This window comes from Petaurus breviceps, unplaced genomic scaffold (genome assembly GCF_028583685.1).
Source record: "Petaurus breviceps papuanus isolate PSGF00001 unplaced genomic scaffold, PetGlider_PUasm1.0 90825, whole genome shotgun sequence".
NCBI lineage: Eukaryota > Metazoa > Chordata > Mammalia > Diprotodontia > Petauridae > Petaurus > Petaurus breviceps.
Genome location: NW_027187353.1, coordinates 17223663 through 17237067, shown reverse-complemented (window position 1 = coordinate 17237067; position 13405 = coordinate 17223663). Strand labels below are relative to the sequence as shown.

At 40.0% G+C, this 13405-nt stretch overlaps 1 protein-coding gene across 1 annotated transcript in view; it reads right to left on the bottom strand.

Moving 5' to 3' along the window:
• IREB2 (iron responsive element binding protein 2) overlaps nt 1-13405 on the bottom strand; it is a 40810-nt gene that overhangs the window by 21830 nt on the left and 5575 nt on the right. Inside the window, exons 3-9 of the mRNA XM_069071403.1 lie at nt 12298-12463; nt 11343-11480; nt 10914-11135; nt 5566-5635; nt 5080-5263; nt 3716-3855; nt 1305-1476 (exon numbers count right to left, since the gene is read on the bottom strand). Of these exons, the coding sequence (XP_068927504.1) occupies nt 1305-1476; nt 3716-3855; nt 5080-5263; nt 5566-5635; nt 10914-11135; nt 11343-11480; nt 12298-12463 (1092 nt within the window). The remainder of the gene's footprint in view (nt 1-1304; nt 1477-3715; nt 3856-5079; nt 5264-5565; nt 5636-10913; nt 11136-11342; nt 11481-12297; nt 12464-13405) is intronic.

Genomic DNA, 13405 nt, shown 5'->3' with positions numbered 1-13405 from the left:
ACAGTGACAGAGAACTCAGGAAAGGGGAGGGTAAGGAGGTCAGTCTGGGACATGCTGAGTGTGAGCTGTCTATCAGGCAGCTGTGTGAGGCTGGAGGCCAAGGAAGACGTTAGGGCCACAACAGTGAGTACACATAACACGCCAGTAACTGTAAAGGAAGAACAGAAATGACTGGCAGCAGTGAGGGCTGAGCTGGGGTTAGGAAACAGGCCCTTCCAGCCTCACTTCCTGCTACTCTCCCAGACCCACCTTAAGTTCTAGACAATCTGGAACCTCAGCCTTATCCTGCCTTTTCCCACAATCCCCCACCCTGAAGTGTACTCCCTCCTCATCTGCTTGCTGAAATCTTCTGCCTTTCGAGGACCAGCTAACAAGCCACCACTTCCATGAAGCCCTTCCTGATCGCCCCACTTCAGAGTGGTTTTTTCTCCTTCAAATGTTTCTAGGGAACTTTCTGTGTCACCTACTCATCTGCTCCAGGGTCTGGGCTGAATCCAGCTTCTCTGTGTATCTTATATTCATCTTGTTAGATGTAATGTCCTAGAGGGAGGGGCTGTCATTTTTCATCTTTCTCTTCCCAGCACAGTGGCTTGGTTACAGTAGGCACTTAATAAATGTGTTTAACAAGGGGAGAGGTGTGGTGCGGTTTAACGGAGAGAGCCCTGGGTTTTTAGGCCCAAGGTCTGAGTGGGAATCCTGGCTGTGTGCAATTGTCAGTGACTCTTCTTTGTATTTTTTCGCCATTCACTGTAAACAGAGAGGGTCAAACTCTATTCCCTTCAAGGCTTCTTCTCTAAAATCCCACCAGGGAGTCCTAGGAACGAACAACACAGGCTCTGACAAGACACAGCCTTGTCAGAGAGGGGGCCCAAGGTGGTGCAGTGAATAGCACCCTGGTCAAATCCGGCCTCAGGCACTCAACACAAAAACTAGTTGTGTGACCTTGGGCAAGGCACTTAACCCCAACTGCCCTGCTTTCCCCACTCCAAAAAAGAAAAAAAAAACGAGAATGTCTCAGGCCAAGAGAGAATAAAAGGCATGAGATCATTTCAGCACCTTCTAAACCCTCTGGCCTGGCAGACTTACTCTCACTGAGGAGTGGTGGAGAAAAGCCTGCTGTCTGAGATCTTGTTTCCTTAAATTGCTGGAACTAGAGCTAACCTTGGAAGGACAGAAGGAAGGCAGATTTCTGGATGTTTCTTGGCTTGAGGCTCCAGCACTGGAAGACGCCTCCAGGGTCGAGTCTGACTAAGTATCATGAAACCCCGCAAGCATCACAGCTGCTGATCTCAAGGTCCTCTTACCTGTATGTTCTAAGTGCTTTAATGTCACATTATCAACAGGGAAAAAGCTCAGAATAGCACCATATTCGGGACACATGTTTGCTATCGTGGTTCGGTCAGTCACGGAGAGCTGAGCAACTCCACTCCCAAAGAACTCAACAAACTTCCCGGCCACTCCTGCTTGTCTGAGGTGCTGCATGGAGGAATGCACAGAGAACAGTTACTGCCCACGACCTGCTCCACAACCAATCAACACAAACAGACAAGCTCTTCAGGCTCAAAGGAGAGGGCCCCATGTGGGTCACTGTGAACCCACAAAGAGCATTTCAGCTATCACAGTTACACGGCCATCAGCACAAAAAAGTCTTCATAAAAAGCAGTGATCCAAATCTACTTCCTGTGTTGTAGAAGCCAATCAAACACAAGGAAGTATTTAGTCCAGGCCCCTCATCAAGGACTATAACTCAATTTAACAGGAAGTGTTGACTTTGTCTCCGGGAAAACCAGGACTTGATCCTGACCAACCTGTGAAGTTGCCTCCAGGGGAGCCAAGGGAAAAGCTCTGATTAAGGGATACTCCCCTACAAGACACAGAATCATCAAAGGAAAAGAAGGAGCTGCAGCAGAAATTCCTTACACTTTACAGGCCTTAAAGGCTGTAAAATCTTTTCTAACTAATCCTGAGGGTCGTCTGAGCTGCCCCACCCCCACCTCCCAGATCAGGAAAACCTGAGGCCTGGAGTGGAATGTGACTTGTCCAGCTCAGGGTCACCACATGAACTTTTCTCCAAGGTCCAATGCCTTTCCACTACGGAAAACCAACTGTTGAACCACAGATGGTTTAAGAGTCAGGAACCCTGATGACCAGATGATCGACTCCTTCCCTGTCCTTTTATAGAAGAGGGGACCTGGAGACCAGAAGTGACTTTAGAAAACCAAATATCTGATATACTCTCTAGGTGGTTAAAAGAGGAAGACAAAGAAAAATGCTGAGTGGCATGTTTTTTTCATGTGTTTAATAAAGGCTCAAATGGCCTTGAAAAACAAAAGATGATTAGTGCTGAAAGACCACTGACTAAGAAGCACTTGGGAAGAAACAACAAAAGACAGAAACCAACCAACCAACAGACCTGATCATCAAAACCAATTTACAATAATGCTATACCAAATGGTCCTAAAAAGGAACACTTATTTCTAGGGCTGGATAAAGGGGGTGGGGAGGGGCAGTACTAAAACCTAATGGATTCTTCCTTTTCTACTAGAAATTCCCTCACAAGCCTCAATTTAGCCTCTAATATCTTTTGAGACCTGGTGGTTGATCAATCATTTCTCTAGCTTGTCAACCTATCTCCTCATCAGGGAACCAGGCAGTACTGATGGCAAGAAATTACCCTTTTCTGTTCCCCCGTGGTAGGGCCCAGAGTAACTCTGAGGAGTGGTTATCAAAGATTCACTCAACTAACAAAGAACTGGTTAACTGACAACCTGCTATCATTTTGCTTTTAGGATAAAAAAATTTTAAAGATTCAGTTAAAAAGGGGATAAAAGTATTCAGAAAACTAAAGTTAGAAGAAAACAACTACCTCATATTCATTTATCAACTTTGAATTTATGCTGAGAGGGCATTTGCAAGAGAGTGCATGCACCTCTTTCCCCCCCACCGTTACATCACATGTAAAATGAGAGGGCTGAATAAGACAAGCCTCAAAGCCTCTGAGCTGATGAAATGGCTGAAACGACTGAGAAGTGCTTCTACCCCACCAGGCTCCTGGTCAAAGGAAGATCCCTCTGCCAAGACAGACTGGCAGCGGTTCTGCACCTAGGTCTCAGAGAGATATTTGGGGCCTGAGAGGTCAAGTGTCCATTGGGGTCACACAGCCAACACCTGACAACAGAGACTTTCACTCCAAGGCCAGCTCTACCCACTACTCCCAGCTGCTTCTCTGACTAAATAAAATTAAAGGGCAAATTATTAAATTAGGTATGAGAGATCTCATTAAGCCTTTTCTCTATAAAGGCATTTATAGCTAACTTGGTGTTAGAGTAAGCTAATAATTATACTCATGGCCCTGAGCTGACAAATACTGCCATTTCAACAGTTTAATGACCTTTGATTTAGGCAGGATGAGTGCTCCCTCAACTCTCCTGCTCGGACTTAGCAGACTGGCTCCCAGTGTTGCTTTAGCTGAAAAATTCATCCCTTTGTGACCATCCCTGTCAAAAGGATGTAACAAAGCTATTCCTCAGCTCCTCATCAGGCCTGTGCAGGCCAGCAAGATAGGTCAGTTTACATTGCACTGGCTTGTCCTTCAAGAACCAAGTTACCTCCATGCCAAGATGAGGCACAGCAGGGTTTTGGAGAAAGTGGCTAACAAAATTCTCCTAAAAATAAAGTTAGGAAGGCCATCTATTGAAATAGTACTTTAACTTACCTTTGTAATACCAAGAACCACATCTATGGATGTCGCCAAAGAATTTGACAACCCTATCAATTCACACCCGACCACCTCTGGCAAAGTAAGAGAGACTGGGAGACCAAGCATGACTGCTTCTGTCTCAATGCCACCAACTCCTAAGGAACAGATTAAAACACATTTATCAGTACACTGTATTCAGAAATAATTACGTCTGAGTTTTCTTGATGTTACCTCACATGAACCATCTTAAAGAGATGTCACAACAGTGCTCTTTGTAAGGGGCACTGGACAAGGAATGCCAATGCCCAGTTCAACCTCTGAAGCTGACTTTACCCATAAGTCAATCCGCTAAGACTATTAAAACTTGAGAAGGGAAAGCTGTCACACAGCTCCTTCAGAAGTAAGTGACAGAATAGCTAAGTCCTCTCACCCTATGATGAAGAGGCTGGGGGCTTGGGGGTAGAGTGAATCCTGTGAGGTTCACACTCCCAGTCAGTTAGGGAAAGAGCCACGGGGTCCTACATGTCCTCTGACTCCTGTGTCAGGGATTATGGGACCATTTACCACCTTGACATTTTGAGTTCATCCACCAAAACATATACTTACGTTTTTCTCTATCCTTGACCTAGACATTTTTTTGGCGACAGTCAATTCCCTTGAGCAGAGTAAGTAACAGAGAGCCAGGAGAGTTGTGTAAGAACCCAAGAGCTGACCTGAGCTTCAGCTCTCGCTCCCCTCTTGCTTACTTTTCCTCTACAACTTACAATAAATGCACATGCCCCGAGTGAGGTTCCCGGGGTCCAACTAAGAGAAAACCAAGATGGTCTGAATTTCGACTATACCGATCTTTGTATGAAGAAGGTAAGAGCCACGAGCTTCATTAACATTTAATAATGCCAGTGACAGGACATTTGTGATGTATGGTATTTGTGCTCTGTCTCTGACTTGATAGTGATTGCAAGGACTATCGATAGCTTTAAAAAGCAACACACTAAAATGACAACTTTTAAGTGACAAATGTTTCTGGTAAATAGGAAGCTAGAAAAGAAGAGACACAGCGATGGTGCTCCTTCAGGACGTCAGGCTCTCCCACAATAAAAGTCGGCTCCTTTTAGACTGAGAGAATCAGTTTTCACTTAAGAAATGACTAAACAATAAGGTAGCTAGGTGGCACAGTGAATAGAGCACCAGCCCTGGAGTCAGGATGACCTGGGTAAAAATCCGGCCTCAAGACACTTGACACCCTTATTAGCCAAGTGACCTTGAGCAAGTCACTTAACCCCAACTGCCCTGCCCTCCCCCCTACAAAAAGCAAAACAAAAACAAAAACAAGAAATGACTAAACAAGATTAAGAGTCAAACCCTATGCAGGTACTTACCCCACCCCAGAATGCCCAAGCCATTCACCATCGTTAGATGAGAATCTGTTCCAACCACACTGTCTGGGAAGAATAAATTCTCTCCTTCAAATACCACTCTAGACAAATACTCCAAATTCACTTGATGGGCCATTCCAGTTCCAGGGGGAATCAGTGTCACATTCTTAAAAACTTTTGAACTCCACTATATTGTTTACAAATAAAAAAATGGAAATATTAATTTATGCATGTAGCAATTTGTGATTATTTCATAATTATGCATAAATCAGCATTTAAAATATTGGAAGTAACGCCCAACTTAAGGTTTTCTGTAAGACAATAAAATATGAAAATGTCACCTTTGCAAAATAAACTTTAAAGAAAAAAATAACTGCAAATACGTGACTGAGAAAAGTAAAATGCTAGCTATTTTGCTGATGTATGAAATATGTTGTTATTTTGAAAATTTCTGTCCAAGTACTTCAATTCCTCTGAAGCTTTACATACCTTGAAGAATTGGAGCCTCTCTCGATTTCTGCCAAATTCTACCTCTTGGTTTTTTAACACTGTTTCAGGCCTAGAGAGGAAAACAGCTAATGTTAAACTTGTTTATTGTTACACAAAACATTTGTCTTTTTACATCCACTTCTCCTACCCCACCCCATAAATTCTTAGGATTTACTGGACTTCTCAGAATCAAATGATTTTATTTTCCGAATATGAAAAAACACCCCTCTCAAGTCAGAGGATGGGGATTTTGTTGCCTTATAAAATCAAATGAGATAGCAAATGTTAAACTCTTTGACAAGTCTACATAAATATTAGCTATTATTGTGATTTGCTCATGTTCCTGCTGGGCTCTCAAAACATAACACCAGGAGGGATCTGGGGAAACCCACCTTTGCTTGTTTTATGGTTTGGATGAAACCAAGACAGAAGCATAGGAGAGGCTTTTGGTAGGCCTTGCTTTAGAAGGAAATCAAGCAATCAATAAACAAACACTTGTTTAACACCTATTATGTGTCACTATTGTGGCAGGCCCTGGGAAGAAAAACAAATACAATTGTGGCATAGTGAGCCTAAGTCTGAGACTGACTTCAGGAGCATAGATGAAGAAGATACATGACTGGAAGTCAGGTCAGAAGCCAACATCAATTTCCAATGACTTGTCCAGGAGTAAAGACGTGGACTCCTCCATAATGGCGGGTTTTCCCCACTACTCTTCTGCCAACCACGATGTCACAGAAATTCACAAGGACACTTCATGTACTGCTCTTTCACACTACAGGAGCCCACATGCTACAACCAGACCCTGCCCTGTCATCACTAAAACCCAGCTGGAACAGGATTCAGTCCCAGACAAAGAGGAGACGTGTGAACCCCTAAAGCTGCAGCTCTCCAGGCCCTCCAATATGACTTCAGGCAGGAAATGCCTGTATTTTAAATGGTCTAAACAGCATATTATATAAAAGTGTTAAGTACTCAAGTTTTAAGGAAGAAATCATTAGAAATAGTTTTCTTCCCCAAAACAACCATTATCATAAAGTTATTATTATTTGAAGTCATTTACTTCAATCAAGGTATAAGTGGGAAGAAAATCTATTTTCGATGACCAGTTAATAATTAACTAGTGACTAGATCTTCAATGATAAACCCTACAATTAAGACGGTATAATAACCATCCCCTAGGCAACGTCAATTCTAAACAGTCTTTTCCCATCCCGGGTTCTCTGAACAATACACTGACCAGCAATCACCTGAACTCATACTAGTTTTAGGTACCCTCTGGGGAACAATTTCTCTAGGACTATTGTAGATACTACAGGGAATAAACAATCTTTCTAGACACTCTAGACAGTGTCTTACTCCGTAATAAATGTGTGAATTAATTCTTAGTTCTTTAAAGCTGGCTGACCAAACTCCAAATGTTGAGTTTATACTATCATTCCCTTACCTTTTGTCTGATTCTGTCTGGCTGTTACTGGCTTCTATCAAACATCTCTATCATACAAATTCATTAACATAAGAAAGGCTGGAATTTAAGAGTATCTTGAAGGATCTAGCTGCACCATTTGACATGATAATTTTTTTTTATCCACCAGGCAAAGAAAATAGGAATAGAGTGAAAATCTTTATTTCAAAGTGAAATTGTAATAAAATGTTTGTTTGCCTCAATTGTTAAGGTTGGTCCTTCTTGTATTCATGAATATATAAGATACCACCCTCTACTTTCATGAAGCAGTGGGGCGGAATGTAACCCTTTTTGAGTTCTATCTTTTAAAAGCCAAGTAAAAAAGAAATACTAGTACTAAAAAATAGCAAGCAACTCTCTTCTCACTACTTCAAAAGGATTCCACATTCTACCAGCTGGAAGAGAATGAATTTACAGTATTAGCAAAAAAAGAATCAATGCATTCTTGTATCATCTTCCCTTTTGGATTAGCTTCTGTATAGTAGGAAGACTGTTAAATTTCAATCAAAGTTGACAGTCATCGAATTAGTCAGGAAGACTAGGGAGTACATGAGTGGTTATAAAATTAGATTGTTGTTAAAAGATCTACAGATGACATGGTATTCTGGGAAAGAGCAGGTGAGGACAGAAATATTGGAGGTCAATAACAAATCAAGATTCTATGTATCATGGCTAGAGGAAAATGCATAGGTTGGTTTGTTTTTGGAATTGTTTTTAAGTGTTTTATCTTCAAATGTAAAAAAATTTTCAAAGGAAAGAAATTCAGACTCTAAGTAAGATATCAATCATGTCCATCACTAAAAGGAACAGTACCTTATTTTCATTATGTTTATTACAATAATTTTTGTGTCTCAAAAAAATTATTTAAGGTAACTTCAGATCAATCAGGGATCCATGCCCAAGACTTGCTTTGAAAAATGACAAACTTGAAGAAAATGTAGACTAAGATTACCTCCAAGGGAATGTAGCTCTAACATTGCTTCTAATACTCCTACTAATCAAAACAAGCACTCTGCTTGGGAGAATTTAGGGAGAAAGTGATGCAATTTTTAGTTCCCTAAAAATTATTTTCTACCAAAACACCAAGTAAAATACTTGTAATCAAATGTCTTCTGGAAGACTAAGGCAGAAGAAGATCTAGAGGAGAAAGTCCAAGCTTTGAAGTACTACAGGGCCCTGGGTAAGAAGATAGCTTCTCTGAGGCATAGTTTTCTCACCTATCAGGCCAAGCCGACCACAACAGTTCTGAGGAAAATGTTTTCTAAAACTCCAAGCACTCTGTCAATGTCACTGATGGAGCCACGCTTCCACAATTAAAACAGCCTGCCACAACCCCTCTAACCTTTGAAAGATAACAAAGTCAGAACTCCTGCACCAAAGCTTCCAAGAAAAATATGAGCTGGTTACAGGCCATAGAGGAGCTTAAATAGGATTTTGAAAACCAAATAAGAGAAGTGGAAGAAAAGAGAAATGAGAACGATGCAAGAAAATTATGAAATGAGAGTCAACAACCTGACTGAAGAAAATAATACCTTAAAAAATAGACTGACTCAAATGGCAAAAGAGGCTCAAAAAGCCAATGAGGAGAAGAATGCCTTAAAAAGCCGAATTTGCCAGATGAAAAAGAATCTCAAAAGCTCACTGAATTGAATCAGAATTAGACTGGACCAAATGGAAGCTAGAGACTTTATAAGAAATCATGATACTATTAAACAGATCCAAACAAATGAAAAAATAGAAGGCAATGTGAAATATCTCATTGGAAAAATCACTGACGTGGAAAATAGATGCAGGAGAGATAATTTAAAAATTACTGGACTTCTTGAAAGCCATGATCAAAAAAAGAACCTAGAAATCATCCTTCAAGAAATTCTCAAGGAAAATTGCCCTGATGTTTCAGAACCAGAGGGCAAAACAGAGGTTGAAAGAATCCACCAATCACCTCCTAAAAAAGATCCCAAAAAGAAAACTCCTAGGAACATTATAGCCAGGTTCCAGAGTTCCCAGATCAAGGAGAAAATATTACAAGCAGCCAGGAAGAAACAATTTGAATATTGTGGAAACACAATCAGAATAACACAGGACCTGGCAGCTTCTACACTGAGGGATCAAAGGGCTTGGAATATGATATTCCGGAGGTCAAAGGAGCTGGGATTAAAACCAAGAATCACCTACCCAGCAAAACTGAGTATCATGTTTCAGGGGAAAATACGGTCATTCAATGAAACAGAGGACTTTCAAGCATTCTTGCTGAAAAAACCAGAGTTGAATAGAAAATCTGACATTCAGATACAAGAAGCAAGAGAAGCATGAGAAGGTAAACAGGGAAAAGAAATCATAAGGAACTTATCAAAGTTGAACTATTTACATTCCTACATGGAAAAACAATAATTGTAACTTACGAAATTTTCTCAATATGAGAATAGTTGAAGGGAATATAAATATATATATGTATTCATACATATATGTGTCTACATAGGAGAGTATATGGGTGTATGAATACATATGTGAGTTTGTGTATATATGTATACAGGTATACATAGACAGAGGGCACAGGACCAATTGAATAGGAAGGGATGATACTTAAAAGGTGAGATGAGAGGTGAGAGAGGAATATAATGAGAGGAGATGGGGAGAGACAGAATGGGGTCAACCTTATTCTCGTTGAATTTGGCTTAGGGAGGAAATGACATACACACTAAATAGGGTATCTCATCCTACAGGAGAGTAGGGGGCAAGGGGATGAGGGGGTTGAGGGAAGTTGGAAGCACCCACTTTTGAAAAGGGACAGGATCAAAGTAGAGAATAGAACAAGTGGGGGGTGGGATGGAATGGAAGGAAATATAGTCAGTCTTTCACGATATATCCACTATGGAAATATTTTGCATAGGTACACATGTACAACCTATATTGAATTGCTTATCTTTCCAGTAAGGGTGGGTGATGAGGGAGGAAGGGAAAGACTCTGAAATTCAAAATTTTAAAATCAAATGTTTAAAAAAAAAAAAAATATATATATATACACACATAATAATATTATTTTACATGCAACTGGGACATAAGATATACAGGCACTGAGGCATAGATATCCACCATGCCCTAATGGAAAGTCACAGGAGGGATGGGGGAAGATATAGGAGAAGATTGGGGGAGGGGAGATCCAGTGGGATTGCTGTTTTGGGGTGGTAGTTAGGGGAAAAATGGGGAGAAAATTTGTAACTCAAAATCTTGTGGAAATGAATGATGTAAATTTAAAATAAACATAAAATTTAATTAAAAAAAGAAAGAAAACTGGAAAAGCAAAGAACTGAATGCTTCCTTGCTTTGAATATAGAGTCCAAACCAGGAACTAGGCCATAATGACACAGGCAGGTTCTCAGCCATTTCCTGGTTGCCTAGACCTCTAGTCCAATTTGGTGACGCCACTTTGCAAACATTCTGGAGTCCCCTGACTTCCTTCCAAGACTAATTGGAGCTTACTTCTGGACCCCACTGTTTAGGGGAAGTTAATTTTTTCCTAAAATTGACATAAGCCTTGCAAGTTCTTCAACTACCTTTCCTTGAAAGTAAAGGAGGAAGAAGGTGTGAATCAGTTTGCCCACTAGTAAAAATCAACACAATAGGGGGTGCTTTTAGGCAGTTCTCAAAACTATATGGCTCTGATAACTTTGATAACAATGTTTTCCTTACTCTTCAAACTGTCATCACCAAGAAAAATAAAAGTGTTGTTGGAAGGTAATTTCAAACATGCAAAAACACTTAATACTACCATTTCTACAGGCTAGTAACCTTTAATATTAATTGTATTTTGCTTTGAAAAAAAAAAGTAACTTCCACTGGGGAAATAACCTAGGAGTAGTAAATGGCAAGAAGAGGTTCATACTCAGGCACTGGTTGTAAATGAAAAGGACACAGAATAGGCGTGTTCTCAATCTGCGCAGAAAATTTTCCTGAGTTGCGACCCAGTTCTCCAGTATCACATGGCCCTCGGCAGACAGTCTGGCCTCTGCAGGAGACTTTTCGAGGCTGGACTTTAAGTGGAGAAAGTTTGCCTGTTGTTTTCTGCAGGTCACCACCTCCCGGATTTGGAGCATTCTGTATTGCACTATTATTTCAAAATGAAAAAAAAAAAGTCCATAAGGCAAGACAGTTATAAAAGTGGAATAAAGTTAGCTTGCCAAAATAACAGACATGGAAGTTAAAAAAAAAAAGCAATATCCTTCACTATGCAATATAAACAGCTTATCTCTCTGAGAGTGGGTTACTGGTTATTTGCAAGGTTGTTTTCATGAACATAACTGTAGTGAAATACCATTTACTGAAGTCGATTTGCAAAGAATGGTCAACAGTGAGGTCTGTAGGGCAGGCAGGATGGACATTCTGAGGATCTCCCCCAAGACTTTTCACTGCTTCTCTCATAGCAGCAAAATCCACCATTGCTGGTATCCCACTAAAAAAAAAAGTGATCAATTCTTCAACTATATTTAAAATGAATAAAATACTCAAGATGAAAATAAAACATTAAGGTCCAGTACAAATTATCAAGCAAAACAATATGCACGACTACAAATCTTTAAAATGTGTCTGTTCCTCTATCTTCAGCTGTAAAACGCCTCTTTATTAGGCATTCATTTTGAACCCAAGACTCACCGGCTCTCCAAAAGGGTTTTCTGCTTGGCTCCATGGCAGTGTCGAGGACACTGGATTGTGAATGAGACGACCTGGGTTTGACTCCCAGCTCTACTGTCATGTGACCCTGAGCAAGTGACTTGTCTTCTATCTCCTCCTCTAGCTAGGAGATGAGAATGCTCACCCTTCCAGTTAGGGTCCTATTCATTAAATTGTAGCTTCTCACATCTCCCATACACCAAAGACCAGCACTGCCCCCCACTCCCAGCACTTCAGTGATCTGACACAACCTCCACTGCTGTCCAGTCAATGACCGTTCAAAACCTTGAAGCCAAAGTCTGTTTTTTGTTTTTGTTTTGTTTTTGTTGCAGATCACCTCACGGTTCAAAGTCCCACATGTCACCTCAGTACCCTGACACTGTCAATGAATTTACGATGCTCTCATATTTTCATTCTCAACACTGGTAGTACTTGTCAGAATGCAAGAAGTGAAAAAGAAGTCTGATTTTAATGGAATATTTTAATTGAGAAAAATGCAACCTTACTGTTTATAGAACAAGATAAAAGCAAAAAATGTCCACCAGCTATCCTAAACAGAATACATTTTCATGTATTAGTCAAAAGTATACATCACTTACGTAAAATCTTGAAGGAGAACTCGGGCAGGGAGAAAGGGCACTTCAACATTGTTTTGTTTATTCTTCCAATCTAAAATATTCATAACATCTTCCTTTTTCACTAGGAAGCCATCACAATTTCGAACAGCAGCTTCCAGCAGTACCCGTATGGAGTAAGGCAGAGCATCTGGGGTGAGAGAAAATCATTCAATTATCCAAGGAGAGCTTAGCCTTAACTGTGTCTTTAAAAAAAAAAAAAGTCAAGTAAGAAACCCTGGAGACCACCACCACCACCCACAGGTTGATTTTTTTTACTAAAGGAATATCTTTGTGGCCTCCCTAACAAGGACATCCAAATTCCGCTGCCACAAAGCTTGGGCTCTAAAGTGAACATTCCTTGTTTCTTAAAGCTTTTCTCTTGCAGCCTCATTAACTAAATTTAACTCACAGCTTGGTTATCAGGTTTCTCATCCCACAACAGATTAGAAGCAGCAATTCAAAAGGGTTCAAGCCAGAGCTAATAAAGACAGCCTTAAGGAAACAACATGAAAATGAGAGTAGATACCAAAACACACAGAACCTATTACTACAGAATACAATAATGCTGTTCATGTTCATAGTAATGACACAGAACAGTTTTTTAAAGGTTAAATTGCATTCAGCACTTTGTGTTTAAAGAGTCAAGGAATTGTGTATGTTATTTTTTAAAAAAAGATTTGTATCTCAAAATTGATCAAGTAAAAAAGTTTTGAAGTTCAAAGGGGTAAGCTTCAATTATCCAGAAAAATCCTTAGTCACTAGCAATACAAGAAACACTACTATAAAGAAGTTTCATTATTTTCAAAGATTAGCTCAAATCTGATTTTTAAGAGTAGATGTTGCTATTTCTCATAAATCTCAATCTGTTTACAAGTTTTAATTAAGATGTTAAGGAAACACTAAAAGAAGTCAAAGACTCAATACTCTAAGAAAGAAAACCCTAGGAATGTGCATTTTGGGAAGGTAAAAGAATAAATTATTATGCTTAATTAATTATGAGAAAAACACAGAAGGGCATACAGCTAATCGTAAAATAATACAGCTCTTTCTCTTCAGGTTTTTGAATCTCAGAGAATATATTACTTCTTAG